The 20,485-nt window shown below is 51.9% G+C and overlaps 1 protein-coding gene across 3 annotated transcripts; it reads left to right on the plus strand.

Annotated features, from left to right (window-relative positions):
* The first annotated feature begins 506 nt into the window (after window positions 1-506).
* On the plus strand, window positions 507-20,226 carry PKM (pyruvate kinase M1/2). Of its 3 annotated transcripts, none has more exons than XM_054272469.1 (11): window positions 507-593; window positions 5,969-6,132; window positions 6,501-6,592; window positions 9,433-9,564; window positions 9,745-9,931; window positions 10,711-10,981; window positions 11,242-11,392; window positions 12,681-12,833; window positions 15,929-16,095; window positions 18,716-18,897; window positions 19,432-20,226. In XM_054272469.1, the coding sequence occupies exons 2-11, from the start codon at window positions 5,988-5,990 to the stop codon at window positions 19,536-19,538; spliced, it is 1,587 nt and encodes a 528-aa protein (XP_054128444.1). In that variant the 5' UTR covers window positions 507-593; window positions 5,969-5,987; the 3' UTR covers window positions 19,539-20,226. The 3 variants fall into 3 exon arrangements, with proteins under 3 accessions (XP_054128444.1, XP_054128442.1, XP_054128443.1); XM_054272467.1 differs by lacking the exon at window positions 507-593 and adding an exon at window positions 5,700-5,755; XM_054272468.1 differs by lacking the exons at window positions 507-593; window positions 15,929-16,095 and adding exons at window positions 5,700-5,755; window positions 16,531-16,697.
* The last annotated feature ends 259 nt before the right edge of the window (window positions 20,227-20,485 follow it).

Below are 20,485 nucleotides of genomic sequence, written 5' to 3' on the forward strand. Positions count from 1 at the left end.
TCCCCAGTGTCCCCAGTACTGTGTCCTTGTAGCCCCACCACAGAGATTCCACACTGGTCCCCAGTGTTCCCATTGGGAGGTCTCAGGAGCTTCCGAAGCACCCCAAAATACACAGAGCCGCTGGGCCTGCAGAGCGAGGGACCCCTGAGGTGTGAGCTGGAGGCTTGGTATGAGTAGGGGGTGTCAGTGTGAGCTGAGGGTGTCAGTGTGAGTTGGGGGGGCTCGGTGTTAATCGGAGGGCTCGGTGTGAGTTGGGGGTGTCGGTGTGAGTTGGGGGCCGCGGCCCCTTTAAGGCGGCGAGCACTCTCCGGCCTCGCGCGCGGCGGCTGCGCCGCCTCCTCATTGGCCGGCCGAGCGCGTGCGGTGACTCAGGGCCTCCCCCTGCTGGTTTGTGCGTCCGCACCCGAAAGTAGCTCCGGCGCCCCGCCCTTGCCGAGGGGGCTCCGGCCCCGGCAGGGCGGGCGGCGGAGGGATATGAGGGGGGCGGTGCTTCGACCAGCCGGGATTACTTTGACGGAGCGTGTGGGGGCGGCGCTCAGAGCGGCGGCGGCGCTCAGAGCGAAAGGACGCGCTAGCGGCGTGACCCAGCGGCGGTAGGTAACGGCGCCCTGCGGGGCTGCGAGCGGTGGGCCGGCCGCACCGGTACCGCCGTTATGCCCATGTTTCCGCTGCCGGGTGAGGGTCCCACCGGGCGGCGGTTGAGGGGAGGGGGCGCGCGCCCTGCGGGACGGTTGAGGAGGGGGCGCGCGGGGGGTCGCGGCGCCGCGCACGTGGCTGCCGGCGGCCCCGGCCCCGCGTCCCCATCTCTGCCCCCTCGAGCATCCCCCGAGATCCCGCACGGGGAAACGCCCTTCCCGAGCATCCCCCCGTGACCCGGCACTGAGCAGCGCCCGCCCCGAGCATCCCTTCCGATCCCGCGCCGGGGAACGCCCGCTCCGAGCATCTCCCCACGGCCCACACCGGGGACGCTCCGCGCACGGGGAGGGGTCGGCGGGGGGTTCGGTCTGGGCTGCGAGGGCCCAGGTGAATGAAGTGGGGGGCACGCAGGAGCGGGAAGCCCCGCGTGTGCCCGGCCCCGTGCCGTTAAACGGAGCGCACGGCGCCGCTGCGGTGCCGGCCGGGCCGGGCGGTGCGGGAGGAGCCGCTGGGAGGCTGAGTCAGAGGCAGACGGAGTGAGCGCTGGGCCGCCTCCCCCCCCGTGCCCGCACTCACGTAAGAGCCGGCAGTTCCCCAAAGGGCATCAGCTTAAATCAGCGCCCGGCTCACTGCACCCACCGCTGATGCTGCAGCCTCTTCCCGGCCCCCCCTCCACGGGAAGACGAGGCCCCTTCTGAATTTATCTTCTGTAATTGTGCCGCCTTAAACACATCCAATTGATTTAGATCGTTTTCTTGAACTGTGAAAACCTTTCAAACGTGTTTAAACCCCCTTTGCAGAGCTACCAAGGCATGAATAGCGCTTTTGTCGGCGGACAATGGCAACCTCCCGACTGTCTCCTCAGAGTACTAAAAGTAGACGGCAATCTCTGAAAACCTGCTTTTGTTCTGATAAGGCAGTTGGGTATCAGAGAGGCCCAGGTTAACAAAAAAAAAAAAAAAAAATCAGTGTTTTGTGAAGGTTTTTGTCACGTTAATTTTCCTGCTGCTCATCGCGACTTGCCTTGGCTCAAAGGTGCAATGACAAATTTTCGATTACTCAGACAAGTCCAGAAACTTGTGCAATTACAAGTGCTTAATTAAAAAAAAAAACAACCCCGAAACAAAAAAAAAAACCACTAAAGAGTGTAATTTTATGCCTGCTTATAGAGCAGAATTCTGGCCAGTACAAGGCGTTCGATGGGTTAATGGTCTGTACTGGTGCCAGCAGGTTTCCAGCCCATCACCCGATTAAGCAGAAGGTTTTTGTGCTAGGCAGGAAGCGCTGCTGTGAGCCACGTGCTTGAGCTGGGGACTTCTGCCTTTGAAACCCTTCTGAGAAACTTCACTTGCACTAGATAAAGAGCTTGGAGAGTCTGCAGCAGCCTGCGGTTTTTTTGTTTTTTGTTTTTTTTTTTAAATATTACGTACTGTTTTATCTATGTAAAGCTGTTATTAAAACCTTTATTTATTGCTGTTAGCCGTAGTGATCCACCGCCGGCCTTAATTCCCTTTCCACCCAACAAGTTGATAATTTAATTTGAAGGGAATAAGAGGTTTGCCAGGCCGGCTGGAGCACGTGCTCGGTCCTTTATCTGCCGCCTGGCCCTTGTTCTCCCGGGGGAAGATGGAGCCGCAGCGGGCGGTGATGGATGGCACGTAGGGAATGGGGCTGCAGTACCGGGGCGCTGCCACGTGCCGCAATCGCCATCCTGGACTGGGGATGCAGCAGCAGTGGTCTACACTTCTGCCTGGTTAAATGTGAAAAGAAAACCCCCAAGCTTTCTTTTATCCTGTAAAGCAGGTTTTTGCAGCTTGCCTGAAGGCAGCCAGGTGCTTTTTGCCAAGCTGAAGGGCTCCTTGTCCTCTGCAAGGTTAAGCCTGTAGGTGTGTCCTACAAATACCCTCGAGATGAGATTAGTCTTCCTCATCACCAAACATCCGATGCTTGCCACCTCCTCTTATTTTTTTACTTAAGCTTTCCAGGGAGGGCAGCTCAGCAAAGGCTGAGCCAGCAGCACACGGGGAAGGTGCCAGAGCCAGCCTGATCTTCCTGTTCCTCTTTGCCAAAAAGCTGGAGAGGCATCTCCGTTGTGGGTCTCTCCTCCCGTGGATCCGCAGCTCAGTGCTGGGGGGAGCATCGGCCAGCCAGGAGTAGGTGGTGGCTCCTGGGTTCCATCCAGCCTTGCAGAAAAGGGGAGGAATTTTGGGGTGGCCATTTTGTCCTTATGTAACGGCGAGACACCTCTGGCACCAGCTGCCTGGCAGGAATGTGCTGTCTGTCCTCCCTCCCTGGGAGAGGGGATGCCAGGCCAGGGTAAAAACCTGCTGCTCTGCAGAGCTGCATTTCTCTGTTGTTGAGTGCCTTCAGCGTCTGGAATGAGCAAAGCTGATGTTTTTCTAGGCTTCTTTTGGGAATCTGAAGGCCTGCCTGGTTTCATAACCCTGTCCTGAGCACTAACTCAAACCATTTCTGCCTCTGGGCTGGGTCACTGGGCATGAGCAGCCTTGTTCTGCAGCATCCGTGTGTTGTGTAAGTGAGGCTGACTAGTAAATCCCGAATCATGGCCCCCTGGGAGCCTCCTGGCTGGAGTCCCTGCAGGCAGTGACACAGCTCTGCCTGGGGACAGCCCCTGCTGCAGTTTGTACTTCCCTTTGTCACCGGTAACAGCAGAGGCTTGGCCCTGGGTGGGGATTGCCTGGGTGGGGATTGCTGCTCCCTCTCCTTTCTCCATCCCCAAGGGGCAAATCCAGAGAGACCGTGATTTGAGGCTTTCTCTCTCTGACCCATGGGGTGAGCTGGCTGGAGTTACTCACCTGGCTACAGTAAAAACCGGTCCCGACCACGGATGGCTCAGTCTGGAATATTCAGGAGCTGGGGAGATACCAGACATCATTGGGACACTGCCTGAAGCATGGGCAGGCCAAGTAATAAATTTGGGGATTTAATCGTTACTCCTTTAGGAATGAATTCAGGTTTATTCAGTGCTGGAGACATTCAGGCATTGTAGGGTATTGCTCACCCCCCCTTCCTCAATCTGCCCAGACTGAGTGCTCCGTGTTTTCTGGTGTCCTTAAAGTCCTTGCTCCTGTGTTTGATGTTAAAAAAAGCGGAATGGTGGGAAATGCCAGACATTCCTGTTATAAATATGAGACCAGTCATTCCAGTAAAATTCAGTTGGTGCTTTGTAAATGCACGGTGGTGGAAGGCAGGAGGGAGTATTGAAAAGGCTCTTGGTGGTCGTGGGCATGGTGCTGTGGACAGATGGGTGTTGGGGATATTTTCTGGCTCCTGCGTCTCTGCTCTCGCCCCTGGACAAGGTCACTGTGTCTGCTGTCAACTTTTCTGAGCCCTGTGAACTGCTGGAAAATCCTGTGAAGGGGATACTGGCTGGGAAGTGAACTTTTCCTTTCTCTTTATAAAGATTTCAAGGGTGTTAAAATTATATTTGCAAATGACGCGAGTGGGTGGGGGATTTCCATGAGGAAGGGAGTATTCACATGACTATTTTTTATAAACTTCCAAATTGTGCTCTGGCTTCAGTTTCCGTGTTGGGATACCTTGTTCAGTATTCCTCTTGTTCCTAGAAGCCATGCAAACCCGATTGCCTGTGCGTGGAGGTGATTTCCCAGCAAAAGCTTGTTTTTCTTGGCATCTAAGGAAAGTGACACTGGAGGGTGAAGCAGCAAGTGTTAGAGGGCTGAAACACAATGTTTTAGAACTGACCAGAGGGTTTTCCTATAATAATAAGACTTTGTTGGGCTTTTTATGTGGGCAGACCTTCTTGTAGTGACTCCAGTGAATCAGCAGCTTTTGGCAGGGCTGAGGGTGAAGAAGCTTTGCCAGGTCAAATTATGGTTTTTGCTGGCCTGGCTGCCGTGTGGCGCATGGCAGCGCGGCGAGGGTGAGTCAGGGCTGCCTGCGAGAGGATCTGCACGTACGTGAGGAAGGGCTGCAGGGGAGGAGCATCGGGAGCAGGCTGGCAGGGCTCACTCTGCCCCTCGCTGTGCTCAGTGCTGCCGGCTCTGCCACAGGTTTTGGGCTTGTTGGTGCCTCTGTGTCAAAGCTGGATATGCTGAGCTGGCTGGTGTGTGTCCCTCACACCGTTCTGTGGTTTATTGGTGGGCAGAACAAAAGCCCAGCTCTATTCCTGCTCTGTCCCAGCTTTTAGCTGGGCCCCAGCCCCTGTTTCTGTAAGCACATCCTGGAGATGAAGGCTGCTCATGCCCGTCTCACCTGCGTGCCCAGGGCACAGCGTTTGAAGCTAAACCAATCTTTAAAGACCAAAAAAAAAAGAGTGATCTGCCCATGCCAGTAGCCATCACCTTGCATCACTCTTTTACCAGAGGCTTTTGTAGTGCTGAGGTTTTAGCCTGGGCAGGTCCAAGAGACAAAGCTTTGAGCTGCCATTATTACTTGAGAACAAAATTATTGCAATTAGGAATGCCTGGGGCACCAGCACTGCTGTGAAATGAATGTCCTCCCATCCCAGTGGACTGTTAAGCTTCAGCTCAGCTTCCTCTGTAAAGGATAGGTTGGTTCCCAAAGAATAGGCTGGTCCTGCTGTTGTGGAAGCTCTCTAGTCCAGAGGGGGCAAACAGCCTGAGTTCAGAGAGGTTTTTTTAATCCAAATGTTGAAAAATAAGAGCGATTTTAAACTTGATGATAAATTTTGGTGCTGTAGGTGAAGGGGAGTGCAGGAGGTGGGGGAGACCTGCAGCATCTTCAGTCAAAGAGGGGCCTTGAGTGTCTTAAATCTTCAGTCCTTTATGTGTTCTCTGCCGAAGTGTTGTGTCCAATCAACTCAAGTCTGCTTGCTTGTCCAGGCTTAGAGGATGGGTTTAGGCTTATGTGGACTTTGCTGCGATTAGGTGCTCCTGGGCAGGAGGCTGCCCCTGTCTGGGCGTGCTGCAGTCACGCCAGCGCCGGGCTGCCCCGGTCCCGTGTGGGATGGGACGTGCACTTGAGGCCTGTCAGAGGAATGAGTAGAGAGCTGGGAGGGAGGAGGCAGAACCTCTGCCTGTGCACTCAAGTGCTTGAATTTTGTTGCGTTGTGTAGCTCCAAGGGAAGACTGGCAATGAAGAGAAGCTATGAAGGGAACATCTGCATAGAAGGCAGGTGAGCTTTGGGCGGTCCATGTGGGGGATGACATGGAAATAGAAATGTGCCTTGCCTGTTAGGATTCTCAAATAGGAACATAAAGATAGTTTGACCCAGTAGCAGCTTTCTTGTTACCTCCATATTCATCACATTGTTGTCTTGGTGTCTCTGCTTGATGGGCAGTTTGGGGTGGGTGATTCCCAAACCTGGCACCGCTTTCTTCCCTTCCAGACACAGGAGTCTAGCAACCATGTCGAAGCACCACAATGCAGGGCCCATCCAGACCCAGCAGCTGCACGCTGCCATGGCAGACACCTTCCTGGAGCACATGTGCCGCCTGGACATCGACTCGGAGCCGACCATCGCCAGGAACACCGGCATCATCTGCACCATTGGTAAGCTGTTCCTAGACAGGAGGGAATTGCAGCTAGGAGCCCACACCCTGGTGAAACTTAGGAGGGAAATTGTGAGAAGGATCTGACTTTCATCCCTTGCCAGGGCTGATCTTGTGTGGTGAAGGAAAATGACTTTCCCATGTTTGCCTAACCTGTGTTACTGCTGGGAGTGAATCCAGTATCCAGGGAAATGGGAGTCGCTTGGGTTCTGCTGCACTCCGTGGGCAAGTTAAAACAATATTTGCTGCTGCAGCGCTGAGCAATGCTGTATCCATTTACCTTTTCTCTTCCACATGAAACAGCCTGCTCTGTGTGGGTTACCTCATTATTTTTCTAAAGTTAATGTTCAAACTGTTTCTTCCTCCTAGGCCCGGCCTCCCGCTCTGTGGACAAGCTGAAGGAAATGATTAAAGCTGGAATGAACGTTGCCCGCCTCAACTTCTCTCATGGCACCCATGAGGTGAGGGTGTGGTCTGAGGTGCTACAGCCCCTGTGTGTGTGCTGAGCCTGTCCTAAGGGAGGAGGGAAATCCAGCTTCATCCAGACCATCCCTGCTGTGGGAAGGTCAAATAGCTGCTTATGGGAAGGCATGCTGGTTGTACATACCGAGCCTGCGTCACTGTTGATAACATTGAAGTGTATTTTGTGAGCCATTTTGAAAGCAATTCAATTCCACACCCTGCCCTGTAGCAGCAAGCCAGGTAACTGATATTTGACACAGTGTGCCAACTGCTTGCCATGAAATCCTTGAGTTCTTCCTCATACCCTGCTGCTCCCCAAGCTGCTGCTTCCCGGTGAGCAGCAGAAGCTGAGAAGACGTGTCCCTGTTTTCACCTCTGCAGGAGGTCACACTATCAGTTAATCTCACTTTTTGTTGCATTGCTGGGGATTTTGCAAGCAGGTGATCCGTGAATAACCCTGATCAAAAGGCATCTGTTATTGGTGATTTGATGTAATTACTGTGCTCAGTGGGAAGACTGGGCCCCTGGGTTTTCTGGCTCACCAGCTGCTCCAGATGCATTCCTGGCACTCTGGAAGGTCCCACCGTGGAGCTTGGGACATGGTGTGGTGAGCTCAGAAAAATAAGGTCAGAAGAAATCAACACTCCATGGCAGTCAAGCCCTTATTGCTATAAATAGCTGACACCTTCAGTGATACTGGAGGAGCTGAGGATCCCATTCTGCTGAGGTTTTTTGGGTTTTTTTTTGACCCTGGCTGCTTTCCAACTTTCAAAATGTCACCCAGTAGCAGCTGTAGGTGGCTTTACTTAGTGACCCATGAGCCTTGTGGTATGCAACAGCTTGGCCTCTCACCCTGGTAGCCTTTAATGAGCACAGGGCAGTGTCAGGATCAAAAGGGCTGATACTTAACTGGGGGCAACCATCAGACCTTGACTAACCACCCTGGGATAGTGTCAGTGCATGTCTTGCAGTTGGGAAATCAGCCTGGAGAAAGAGTAGTGTGGAGTAACTGCATCCCAGGAGGCAAATCCTGCAGCTGGGTGGCTCTTGGGCCAGGTGACACAGCAGGGACTTGGTGGCCAGGCTGAAACTGGGAATTCTGACACAGTTATTGCCCAGTTGCTGCAGTCTGTGAGCTGGCTGAGGTCTTTATTCTTCCTGCTTTGTGTGAGGTCTAATCACACATTGCACACCAGCAAAGCTGACTGCAGGCTCTGGGGTGGCTGTCACCTGCCGAGTGTGACTGTCAGCCATAGTCCTGAACTTGTGTCCCATCCTGGCTCCTCCAAAATGCCCTCATTTCCAGTGAAGGCCCAAAGACCTTCCGTCTGTCACAGGTGCTTCAGTTCTTGTGTCCACCCCAAAGCATTTACCAGGGCTTGAGCTTTACAAGAGGTGCTTTGGCACCCACTTGACTCCCTTTTACATGGCCTAAAAATGGCTTTACCTCCAGTTCTGCTTGCATTCCTATTCTGCATGTGTAACTCTTCAGAAAGTCAGGCTCCCTAGGAGCCAGTTAGTCCATGGTATCAAACTAAAATGGAAATCTCAGATGGTTGTGTTCAGATAAGTGTTGTGGCACTGTCAGGGCATGCTTTCTGTGCTGCATCCACCCCAGCTGCTGTCCCTGAAGGGTCAAGGCCGACTCAATCCCACATTGCACACTGTCAATAAACTGACTCATTTTCCTGCTGTAAAGAGTTATCAGCTGTTAGGTATTTCTGGGTAACACATGTGAACTTCAGCATGGCTTTTTCCAGTCCATCCTTCCTGGTGCTGGCTTATCATCCCTGAGATATTGGAGTCAGTGTGGAGGGCTCGTGTTGGGGTGAGTGGGTGACACGAGGGAACAGAGTGTTCGGCGTGAGTCAGGTCAAACTCCATCAGTTCATGTGGCACAGAGAGGAAAGGGTATTTGTTATCTGCTAGAGCCTGTCAAGTGTTACACAACTCTTACTAGTTGTAAGTAGTTGAGGTTATCTCTTAATGTTGTTTAAACAAGGAAAGTAAATTGATCTCTTGGCCATCTGTAGCATATTTGAGGGAGTTGGCATGGGTTTTGTCACAAAACTATCTTAAAACTGGCAGCATTTATCAAAATGCTCTCCCAAACAAGGTTTGGAAGCCATGTGTGTGGTGCTGGACTATTTTGGCTGTCTGTGTTTGCTTTGACTCTGGGAATAAACTGTAAATATTTACATGGATAACCTTCTTTTAGCAAGTCCTTTATCTGTGGGAATTCAGACCAAAGAGTGAAAAGCCTGTCCACCTGCAGGGCTGATAGTGGGTCAGGCTGGAAGTGTGTGTGGGAGCTAGCAGTGTGGAGAGACATCTTCCCTTGCTCTGATGGAAGAAGGAGCACAGCCATGTGTGGCACTGTGACATTCTTCTGCCACCAGGTCTCTTTGAATGCACACAATTATCCAGCTGCTGGTGCTGTGAATATTCTGCTGTGTTGAATAGGCAGGTGTTCAGGTAAGCTTTTGGAAAAGTTACTCCTAAAGGCCTCTTGGTTGGTGAGCCACCTTCAATTGGCAGGTGTGTGTCCTCATGAAAAAGCACTTCAGCCAGACCTTGGGACTGTCTCCTTGGGCTGTCCTTCTGGAGTTAGAGCTGAGGGCACACCAGATAACTTCCAGACTCCACCTTCATGGCAGGAAGGCCCTTGTATCCTTGCACTATTACAGGAAGCTTTGTCTGGGTTCAATTTTGAAGGTAGAACTGAGACTTGGAGCAGAACAGTCTGCTTGAGCAGCCTCTGGGATGCACTGGGATCTTTTCTGTAAGCAGCCAAGTAGACCCAGCTTTAACATTTCCATCTTTTTTCTTTTCTTGCCAGTATCACGAGGGCACAATCAAGAATGTGCGAGAAGCCGCAGAGAGCTTTGCCTCTGATCCCATCGCCTACAGACCTGTGGCCATTGCACTGGACACCAAGGGACCTGAAATCAGAACTGGACTCATTAAGGGAGTAAGCTGCTTTTTTTTATCACACTTTTCTCACCACACAGACTCAATACCATGTTAAACCTGTGGCCATTTCCAAACAAAAAAATATTATAGGAAATGAGTAACAAACCACCTCCCAAAAGTTTGCTATGGGCTGCGAGGTGGTGGTGTACTGGTTTTTACTGGTTTTATTGTCACACAGAGTGGCACAGCAGAAGTGGAGCTGAAAAAGGGTGCACAGCTCAAAGTGACCCTGGACGATGCCTTCATGGAGAACTGTGATGAGAACACGCTCTGGGTGGACTACAAGAATCTCATCAAAGTTGTAGAAGTTGGCAGCAAAGTCTATGTGGATGATGGTCTGATTTCTTTGGTGGTTAAGGAGAAAGGTGGGTAACAGCCATTTTAGCTCTGCCTATTTGTGTGTTCCTCAGGACATACTTGTGGTTTCCCTCTAGTAACTGTTTCGTAGTTTGCAGTTGTAGAAAGGAGAACATGGTTCTTGATGGTTTAGTGAGACTTTGCTAAATTTCTCTATCTCAAGTGTAGGAACGTTCCAAAATTTAACTTCAGCTGAGTTTCACTGGGCTGGCATCTAAACCCCATCTTCAAAGGGGAATGTGTGCTAGGGCCACACCACTATTCATGATCAGCCAGGCTAATTCATGCTCTTAATGAAGGCTTTATCTGGTTTTACAGCACAGGCCCTGGGTTTTGTAGTTAAGAGACAGAACTAGTTTTAACTGGTAATGTAGAGGCAAGGTTGCTTCCATAATACTCCCTTTATAGTGCTGCCTAAACTGCTGTAGCCTCAAGCCTCTCAATCTGTGAGCATGTAGGAACTGGGAGGCAAGGCTTTGGTGTTGCAGGGCTCTGTGTACAAAATTGCAGCCTGCCAGCTTTTCTTGGGGGAGGCAATCCCAACCTCCTGCAGTAAACAACTGCCATCTTATCCAGGAACAGCCTGGAAGTTGTTTTAGACCAATCTATTGTGTTCCCAAGGATAAGCTGCGAGCTTGTGTGATACAGGAATGCTCTGAAGAGATGGGATGTGCTCTTTATCGCGTGTGCCGCTGTTGACACCGCAGTTCCCAGGCAGGGAGGTGTGTGGGAGTTGGTAGCAGGGGAGCTGTCCTGCAAACACTGACCATGGGAACCTGTGTTCCAGGGAAGGACTATGTCATGACAGAGGTTGAGAATGGCGGCATGCTCGGCAGCAAGAAGGGCGTGAACCTGCCCGGCGCTGCCGTCGACCTGCCCGCCGTCTCTGAAAAGGACATTCAGGACCTGAAATTCGGTGTGGAGCAGAACGTGGATATGGTGTTTGCTTCCTTCATCCGCAAGGCTGCTGATGTCCACGCTGTCAGGAAGGTGCTGGGGGAAAAGGGAAAGAACATCAAGATCATCAGCAAGATCGAGAACCACGAGGGTGTGCGCAGGTGAGCTTTGTGCAGGGGATGCTTTGGGTTTGTCACACTGAAATAAAGCAACTCACACTCCCTTTCTGTAGCTTCAGGCAACTTTGTGTAGCACTGAATGTGTGCTGTGCCTTGCTTCTGGTTTTCTTCCTCCTTCCTTGGCATTGCAAGAACTCAAACAGCCCATGAAAAGCGTGAGTGCTCCTTTCAGAGGAGGACAGACAGATGGGAAGGTGCTTTGCAGAACAAATGGGATAACACAGCTCTTCTCTCGCTGTCAGGTTTGATGAGATCATGGAGGCCAGCGATGGCATTATGGTGGCCCGCGGTGATCTGGGAATTGAGATCCCAGCTGAAAAAGTCTTCCTCGCCCAGAAGATGATGATTGGACGCTGCAACAGGGCTGGCAAGCCCATTATCTGTGCCACTCAGGTACTGGAAACACCACCTTTGGCTCCTCACTGCCAGAGTCTGCCCAGGAGGGAATGTTGGGGCGCCCATGGGTTGATGGTGTTGGTTAAAGAGTGAGATGTAGAGAAGTTTTGTTCGTAGCTGAAAAGCTCATATTTAGGCATTTCTGTGTTTGGGATCTTCTCCCAGTTAGATTATGGGACCGCTTGCCAAAGGTTATATGCCTCAAAACATCACATGGTAATGAGCCTTTGGGGCTGACCTTGCAAATTCCTGGGAAGAATGGCACATGCTTTTCCTTGGCATTTTGTGGTAACTCATCCCTGCCTGACAGGGAAGGTTTGCTGGGGTTCCCAGATATCCACACTGCAGCTTCAGAAGGAACTGGATAAAGAATCCTCTCCTTTTTCTGGGAGTGAATAGAGATCACTTGCGCAGTCCTGGAGCACTGGGAGGACTGGTTTCCTGACTGTCCTTTCTCTGCACACAGGCTGTGGAAGTGAAGACTTCTTTAGGCAGTAATCATTAAAGAAGGTTCTGGATTTACAATGGCATGTGCTCCTTTTTCCTGTATTGCTACAGAAATGCAGCTGAAACACAGCCTCAGGCAATGTCCTATGGGTGAAGCAAATAGTGTTTAAAGAAGTGGTGAATCCCAGGTGGGGGGAAGCTGAGCACCCAAGGAAGACAGGAGAGCTGGCCAGAACTGGGGTGTGGAAGGGATTAGGAAGTGCTCACTTCATGGAAAGCTGTCCTGTTTTCCACTCTTAAGTGGGGATGCTTAGGAAGCTGATGGAGTTAACTGTTCAGATTTTACTACCCTGTATGTATTGTCTAAAGCATTTGAAATCTTGTTGGGGAAAGGTGACTTCATTGGTGCAGACCCTGCTCTTTATGATTTCTGGATGATATAATCCCCAAACTTGAGAATGTATGACTGGATTTGAGCTTTCCCTAAATGCATCTAATGCCACACTGCTCTAAAGAGCTCTGAGTTCCTTGGGCCAAGCTTTGTGCTGAGAAGTTGAAGTAGGAGGTTGGGAGTATTTTGTCTGGGATGTTGTGTGGCTTAAATCTGCCTGGAAAAGGACTAAATGTGGAATGGGTATAAAATGGAGTGGGTTATTTTCCTTACTGATGGAGATCAAAGCTGATTTAGGGACCAGACTCTTTCTGTTCCATACCCCTGGAGAACTCCTGGATTCCTGAGGTTGCATCCCACTCTGTGCCCAAGCCATAAGGAGTATTGAAGTGCAGCCCCTTCCTGTGGCAGAGTGTTGATCATCCCCGTGGGTTTGTTCTCTCCCAGATGCTGGAGAGCATGATCAAGAAGCCTCGCCCGACCCGCGCTGAGGGCAGCGACGTGGCCAACGCCGTGCTGGACGGCGCCGACTGCATCATGCTGTCCGGGGAAACAGCCAAGGGAGACTATCCCCTGGAGGCTGTGCGCATGCAGCACGCTGTGAGTACTGCCTGCCTGTCCCCCTGTGGGGACAGGGACACACCACCTTGCTCTTGGCCACCCCAGCTGGCCACTCAAAGGCTGAAATGGCTGCCTAAAATAGCCATTTTTTGTCTCACGCTCTGCTATGAGTGATTTTTTTTTTGAACAAACTGAGGGCTTGGAATCTCACTTTGTGTGCTCCAAACTTGCCAAGCAGAGCTGAGAGCTGCTCTGTAATGCTGAGATATAAAACTTTAATTTTTTTTTTGCCTTTACCTCAATAGAAATTTCATCCAATGTCCTATTGCAGTGGCATATTAAGTGCTTTAAAGTGCTGCATGGTCAAGGAGCTGCTTTAAGCAGTTTATCTATAGATAATGAAAGGTTTTGGCTGAGTCCTGCATGGGAGGGGGTGGGGAGGCTCCTGAGGGTGATTTACAGCACGGCTGCATTCAGCACCTGCTGTGTGCTGGGGGTTGGGGGGGTTTGTTGCATGAGTACTGACAGCACCATATTTTTACATGCCTGAACTGCCAGAAACCTCTGCTCTGCTTCAAGTTCGTGTTTCAGCTGATAAAAGCCTCATGCCAAGTACCTGTGGGCATTGCTGCTCCCCAGTTAGCAGTGCTGTGAATCACAACACAATGTGAATCACATCACAAGCTCTAACTCTCACCAGTTTTATTTGCAATTCAGCTTCTATAGGTTATTCAACTCAGCCAGTGTTGGTTTGCAGTGTGTTACCTAAACATCTTTTACCTCAATATGGAGTGGTGTTTTTCTGCATGAGGCAAATGCAAAATACAACTTACAATCAGTGGGCAGTGGTGCTCCTTTGCAGGCCAAATACTAACTAACTTCACTAACCAATACTAGTGCACCTTACAGCTTCTCCCTCTTTTTCCAACCCCTAAATCACAAGGATCAACTGCCTACCAAGACTTGGGAACTTGCTGCAGCAAGCCTTATACCTGAGTTTCCATCCTGGCATTAATTCTTTGGGCTGGGCAGGTTGTATTGTACCTGTAGCCTGATTTGAGGATCTGTTGCATGTGCTTCCCTCCTCCTACAGACCTGGGCATGGTGTTCATTCCACCAGGGCTCCTGCAGAAGCACTGAAGGCTTTAACGCTGTGCAGAAATTGAAATACAGATTGACTAAGTGTGAGATGTTCCAGGCAGCAAGGTGCCAACTCTTATGGTAGGAGCACATGCAGTACAGTGAGGATCTTTCCTCTGAGCTAATTCAATTCTTGTTAGTCAAGCCCAGCACCAATGTCCTGAGTAACCATGGTCTGGGGATCTGCAGCATGGCTGGAGCAGGTGGATGTTACCATCTGAAGTGGGCAGTAGCAAACTTCTAAATACTGGCCAGGCTGATTGCTGTAGGTGGGAGTGGGCATCCATCCCATTCCACTCCAGGATCCACACTTCAAAGCCCAGCCTGGCCATGCTATGCTGCCTGATGGGTCCAAGGTTTAAACAGCCTCTCCATTTTCCTTTCTCCCACCTCCCTGGTATCCCCATCTGTGCACCACCTGGAAACCCTCTATAGCTATTCCTGTCTGAGCAGATCCAGCTGTGGGGTGAAGTTAAGGATTGCTGTGCCCCTCTGCAGCTGCTGTCAAAGCAGACACCTGTATTCCCACGTTCCATAACTGTGGGGAGTGCAGACTTCCCCTTAAAAATCAGATCTGCTCTCTGTGTTACATGGACCTGCTGCCTTTGTCCAGGAGCTGAAAATAAACTGCCAGGCTTCAAGCTCCTGCATTTGGAGTAAGTGTTGTGATGCAAATACTCCCCTTTTATCTAAATCCAGCAGTAACAATATGCTTTAGGACAAGTTGGCACTGGCCTGCTTTTCCGGCCTGCTGCCTGTGTCCTGTTATTTTTAGAGCTAAGATACTTAACTACTTTGGCTTAAACTGATAACTGTGGAGGGGATAATTCCCAGCATCACATAAAATAATTCATTAACACTAGAGTAGCAAAATTCTGATTTTTCTAACTGCAAAGCTTTCACTGTGATGGCACATCAGTCTCTAATTCAACACGAACTTGTCATGCTTTGTGTAGCAGCTGTTCACTTTGTGGAGTAACTGGGTGAAATTGTCCTTGAGAAGATCATGAACCTTTGCATGCTTTTCTAGTCTCTGCAAGCCTTCTTTATCAGGTTGTCAGGCTTTCTGAGATGATTAGACATGATGATTCCCAGGATTCTGGGATGAACAGGTTGCTGAACCTGTTGCCAATGTTCAGCCAGAACAGAAAGCCTTTAGTTGTGCCTCTGTCCCTCTCATCTGTCCATATCTGGCACTGTACAAACACCCAACATCTGTGACAGCCCTATAAGGAAGACTTGTTCCTGTTTATTTCCCTATTACCTAAAGGAAATCAGTATCCCATTTGGATGTGAAGCTTTATTGACTCTCAAGTTAAAATAAATCTTTGTTGCCTCTCAAACTAAATCTTTATCTGCTCTCAAGGGAAGCCAAATTTTCATAGACTCTGAAGTTAAACTAAATCTTCATTGACCCTGAAGTTAATCTAAATGTAACAAGACTGAGAGAACAGTCTCCCACCTTCAGGGGTGACATTTAAAATGTGTTACTTGTATGTTGGCTCCATGAAAACTGTTCCAGCAGCACTCTGTGCTGTTGGGAGCCTAGGAAAGGAAGCCAAATATTCCCTCTTGCAGAATTGCAAGCAGCACCATGGGCAGGCAGGTAGGTGGCATAAGAGTCTCTCAGGGAAGTCATAAGCAGCCATGACAAAGCAAGGTCTGGCTCTGAGCTGGCTTGTTCTGCTCCTTGAAAAGCAATTTACGTTTGCCTGCTCTGCTGGAGCTCCCAAATACAACAAAAATACCGTGTTTGGAAAGCCTGCCCAGTGACTGGGACCTGCCAGTCCCATGGTACAGTGAATTTTAGCCTGGTTGCATTTAGCAAAATGAAAACCCGAGAGACAAAAAGCTTCACTGCTTCACCCTTAATACCTTCTTGCATGCACTACTATGACAATTAAGCAAGTTAATATGATCTCATGTTCCTGTGGTATATCTTTCCTTCTTTTCTTTCCTCTGTTCTCCTCCTTCCCTCCCACTCGGGCCTGCAGATCGCCCGCGAGGCTGAGGCCGCAATGTTCCATCGCCAGCTGTTTGAAGAAATTTTACGGCTCAATGCTAACACCAGCGACCCTGCCGATGCCATGGCGGTGGGCGCCGTGGAGGCCTCTTTTAAGGGCTTAGCTGCAGCCGTGCTAGTCCTGACTGAGTCCGGCAGGTAGGGCTCAGAGAGGGGGCTTGGGCCAGCCCTTGCTGTGGCTAAACAAGCTGCACTCTAACACTGCAGTCTTTGGCCAGCTGCTCACTGCCCATGCCGACCTTGTGTAACCGCTGCCGTGTGAGCTGACCCTGTGCCAGGGAGGGATCCCAGCAGGCAGGAGCAGAGCGAGAGTGCCTGGCAGTTGGCATGAGTGTCACCTGAGTGTGGGCTTGACAGGGCGAGGTGCCACCGTTGGAAAAACAAGCCTTGGGAATCGAGCGGTTCCTCTGCAGGGCCGTGCTGTTGGGGCGAGCTTAGCCTGAGCTCGCTGGTTAATGGCGGTGCCACAGGCTGGCAGCGCAGATGTGGCACTCTGTGCTGGAGCACCTCGCCCTGCCCCGTGCCCGAGCGCCTGCCGTGAGTGTTGTCTCCGAACGCGTGTTGCTCTTGTAGATTGCCCGGGAGGCCGAAGCCGCCATCTTTCACAGGCAGTTGTTTGAGGAACTGCGTCGTCTGACCCCCCTCAACTGCGACCCCACCGAGGCCGCTGCAGTTGGCGCTGTGGAAGCGTCCTTCAAGTGCTGCAGCGGGGCCATTATTGTCCTCACCAAGTCTGGAAGGTAGGAGGGATCAGGTGCCCCCAGGTCGAGCCTGCTGTGTGACAGGGTGGGGGAAGGAGAATCCCGTGGCTTTGAGAGACCAGTGGAGTCAGGTTCTGGCAGTGCTGCGGTGGTGGTTCCTCGGGAGATGGACACATCCCTACGCTGAGTCCTCGGCCTGCCTCTGCCAGCGTGGCACCAGCTCCGAGCCCAGCCTCCCTCACTGCTGCAAGGGGCAGCGGCGCCAGCTGGAAGAGCCAAGGGAAAATAAGTGTTGCAGCTTCAATTCAAACTTCTTGGCAAGAAATCATCAATCTAACAGTGAGGCAGAAGTTCAGTGGATGCAGAATCTATTTATTTTCTTTTAAATCAAGGCTTTGGCCTTTTCTAGTAGCATCCAAGTTATTGGTCTCTTGCTGGACTTTGCAGTCATCAGCCCCTGCTCGCCTGAGCCTAAGGGGCGAAGAGGGACTGCGCAGCCTGTGATTGGTAGGCAGGGAAATGGAGAGAGTTGGAAATATCCTCTTCCAGGATTCCTTGCCCCTGCCTGCAGGTAATCTCTGCACAGACAGGCATCTGGCAAGCACCAGATGAGCTCAGTGGCTGCAGGTGAAGAGTGCTGGAACAATGTAGTTTGGGATTTCTGTCCAGCAACAGTGACAGCTGCCAAGCAGAGACCCTTTCTTCCAATTGTGGAATGGGAGCTGGAGCCTCATGGATCAGCTCTTCCATCTAGAGGACCTGGGCTGCCTGCTCCCAAAGCACGTCCGACCATAAGTCTCAGACTGCTTTCTGGAAGGAAATCAGGATTTCTCACACTGGATTCACACTAAAACAGTAGTGCAGCAAACGTACCTGAAGATGTGGACCATCGGTGAAATCTTCACCAAAATGTACAGCTTAAATGATATTAAGCAGAAAATTATTTTCTGCAGAGATGAGGAGGGAACTATAAGCACGGAGTTCTGGATGTCCTCATGCTTCTAATGTTTCTTGGTCAAATGTTCCAGCCTTACACTTGACCTTCTTAAAGAGATTTGAACTCTGATATTTGAATATTTTTAGCTGTGGATTAGGTTAACTCTTGTGAGTACCTGAATCTCCCGGATCTCACGGGAGGCGGCTCAGATAGTGTGGGCAGGATTGTCTGAGAGCTGGCACGTGTGGTTGGGTGCTTGGAGCAGTCTGCTGGCCCCTGCTTTCAGCAGCAAACTTTGCATCTGAGTGTCGCTGAGCTTGGCTTCTCTAAACGAGGCTGCAAAAGCAAGTGGAGACACCAGCATGTCTGTTGGAAAGATAGAGCTGCAGATGCCATAGCCTTGCAGTTTAAATCCCTTTGCAGATTCTCTCCCTCAGCAGTGCTCAGAGAAAGAAAACCTGTAGTCTAGTCCCTGCCCAGGCTGTGCTGCTGCTGTTTTAAGGTGTTTTAAAGACTTTGTGCCCAACTTCCCAGTATAAATTTTGACCTCTGTTGCATTTGCTTCCCATGGGGTGCAGGAGCAGAGCTCTGTGTGGAGGAACTGGCCGTTTGCTGGCTTCAGTGGGTGGCTGGGAGGCAGATGGCTTCCTCCTTGGCATGCTGTGGGCAGTGCTGCTGGCACCGGCTCTTTCCACCCTGAAAACCAGGAGCTCCTCAAAACAGGGAACTTTCAGGGACCCCTGTTGAGATGCCAAGGCCTGCTTGCAGAGGCCAGAATAAATGGCACCTCGCCACCCTAACATAGCAACAGAGACAAGTAAAGGCTTGTTCAGGGACCAAAACACCCTGATGGCACTTGCTAAACTTGGAGGTGAGGAGATTGTCACCACCAGTGGGGGCAGCCAGTGGTGGTCTGCCCCATTGCCTAGTCCAGCAGAGCATTAAGCTGGTTGGTGAGTGGCTTTTGTGCAGTCTGGTCACATCCCCCCAGAGGTTTTGGGGAGCCCTGGTTGCTGACAGACAGACCTTGGGCTGCTGTGCTCCCGCAGGCCGTTGCCAGGTGTCTCTCTGGAGGCAGTGGTGGCCGTGTGGAGCCCTAGCGTGGCTGTTGTCCCTGCAGGTCGGCACACCTGGTGTCACGGTACCGCCCGCGCGCCCCCATCATCGCCATCACGCGCAATGAGCAGACGGCGCGCCAGGCCCACCTGTACCGCGGCATCTTCCCCGTGCTCTGCAAAGACCCCGCCCTGGATGCCTGGGCCGAGGACGTGGACCTGCGCGTGGCCCTGGGCATGAATGTTGGTGAGTGGCACCCTCCCCCTGCCCTGGGACACGGCTCTGGTGGTGGCCCTGAGCACCTGGGTGCTGCTCTGGGGTCACTGGTGATGGGAAGAGAGGAACCGGCTGCCTGTGTGGTAACTGGATCCGGATGGGAAATGGGCGGTGGTTGCATGAGCAGAACCACATCCGATTGGGAAATGGGGTGGTGGGTTTGGCACAGCTGCCTTTAAGGAATTTCCAGCACAAGACCAGGTTGGGTTTATGGTGGTGAGTGATAGGCCTGTGACACTCAGCACTCCTGAGGGACACGTGGAGTGGGGCTGACTCTGTCCTACACCCCTCCAAATCATGTGCTGTGGAATTTCAAGCTCTGTTGCAGATGGCCCCAGAGCAGAGGCGAAGGGTTGTCAGATGGGTGGGCAGCAGGAAGGTGGGGGTTTGATACCCTCCTGGAGCCCCAGCTGCTGTGGCACAGGCAGCCTCAGTGGCTCGGGGAGTGGGTGATGAAGGAGCCAGGGTGGGACTGGGCTCTGACGCCTCCCTTTTCTCTCCTAGGCAAAGCTCGAGGGTTCTTCAAGAGCGGCGACCTGGTGATCGTGCTGACGGGCTGGCGCCCCGGCTCTGGCTACACCAACACCATGCGTGCGGTGCCCGTACCCTGAGCGCCCACCGGGCCTTCTCCCCCTGCCCCTCCCCTCCCAGGCACCCCACTGCCCCGTCTCCCCTTGCAGTAGACCAGCCATTGCTTGCGCTGTCGTCCTTGTCCCTAGAGTGGATGTAGGTTGCTAAACACCACCCAGTGCAGCAGCAGCAGGGGCAAGAGACCTTAAATCACTAAAAAAAAAAAATTATACTTGAAGTGTTTAGTTTTTTAAAAATCTCTCCCTGTAGTTAAAGTCCTGCCTTGATGTGTGTTGGAGTCAGCGTAGGAGGTTCCTGCGTGCTGTTGGGACTCCTCTTTCCTGGTGACTGTGCTCAGAGTGTGAAATGTCCCTTTTCCTGGCCCTGGTGTGGGGTTTTGGGGAAAGGGAGAGGCAATGTTTAGTCAACGGTTCTGCTGGACCCCTCCTTGCTCGAGGCAAGCTGCTACTCCCCCCTCCTGTAATGGCTACGTGCCTCTCCAGACCCAATCCAAGGCAGATCCAGCCTTTCTGAGCTGGCTGCTTGGGGAATGGGGGCAGGGGAAGGGTGTTGGCTCCATGCACAGAGCTTCCCGTGCTCCCCTTGCAGCGTTGTCTCCTGTGTTAGTCATGTTTCCCCACCACCCCAGAGCCCCCACCCTCACCCAGCACTCTGATGGGCCCTGGGGTGGAGAGCACAACTGTTCATCAATAAAGAAAAGCTGAAGCACCTGCTGGGCTGAGCTGCTCCTTTGGGGGTTGGTGAGGGGTCTGCAGGGGAACGGGGAGATCTGGTGGAGGGCTGCAGGAGCTGGGGAGGGCTGCAAGGGTGGGGAAGTGCTGAGGGTTCTGGGTGGGGAGCTGGTGCAGGAGTCTGCAGGGCTTGGCACGTCTGGTCTGGGATCTGTAGGCGTTAGGAGGGTCTGGTGTGGGGTCTGCAGGGACTGGGGGAATCTGCTGCAGTTTGAGGGGGTGCCCGAGGAGTATGC

Source organism: Melozone crissalis, unplaced genomic scaffold (genome assembly GCF_028551555.1).
Source record: "Melozone crissalis strain CALT ecotype California unplaced genomic scaffold, PUWL_Pcris_2 ptg000014l_1, whole genome shotgun sequence".
Taxonomy (NCBI): domain Eukaryota; kingdom Metazoa; phylum Chordata; class Aves; order Passeriformes; family Passerellidae; genus Melozone; species Melozone crissalis.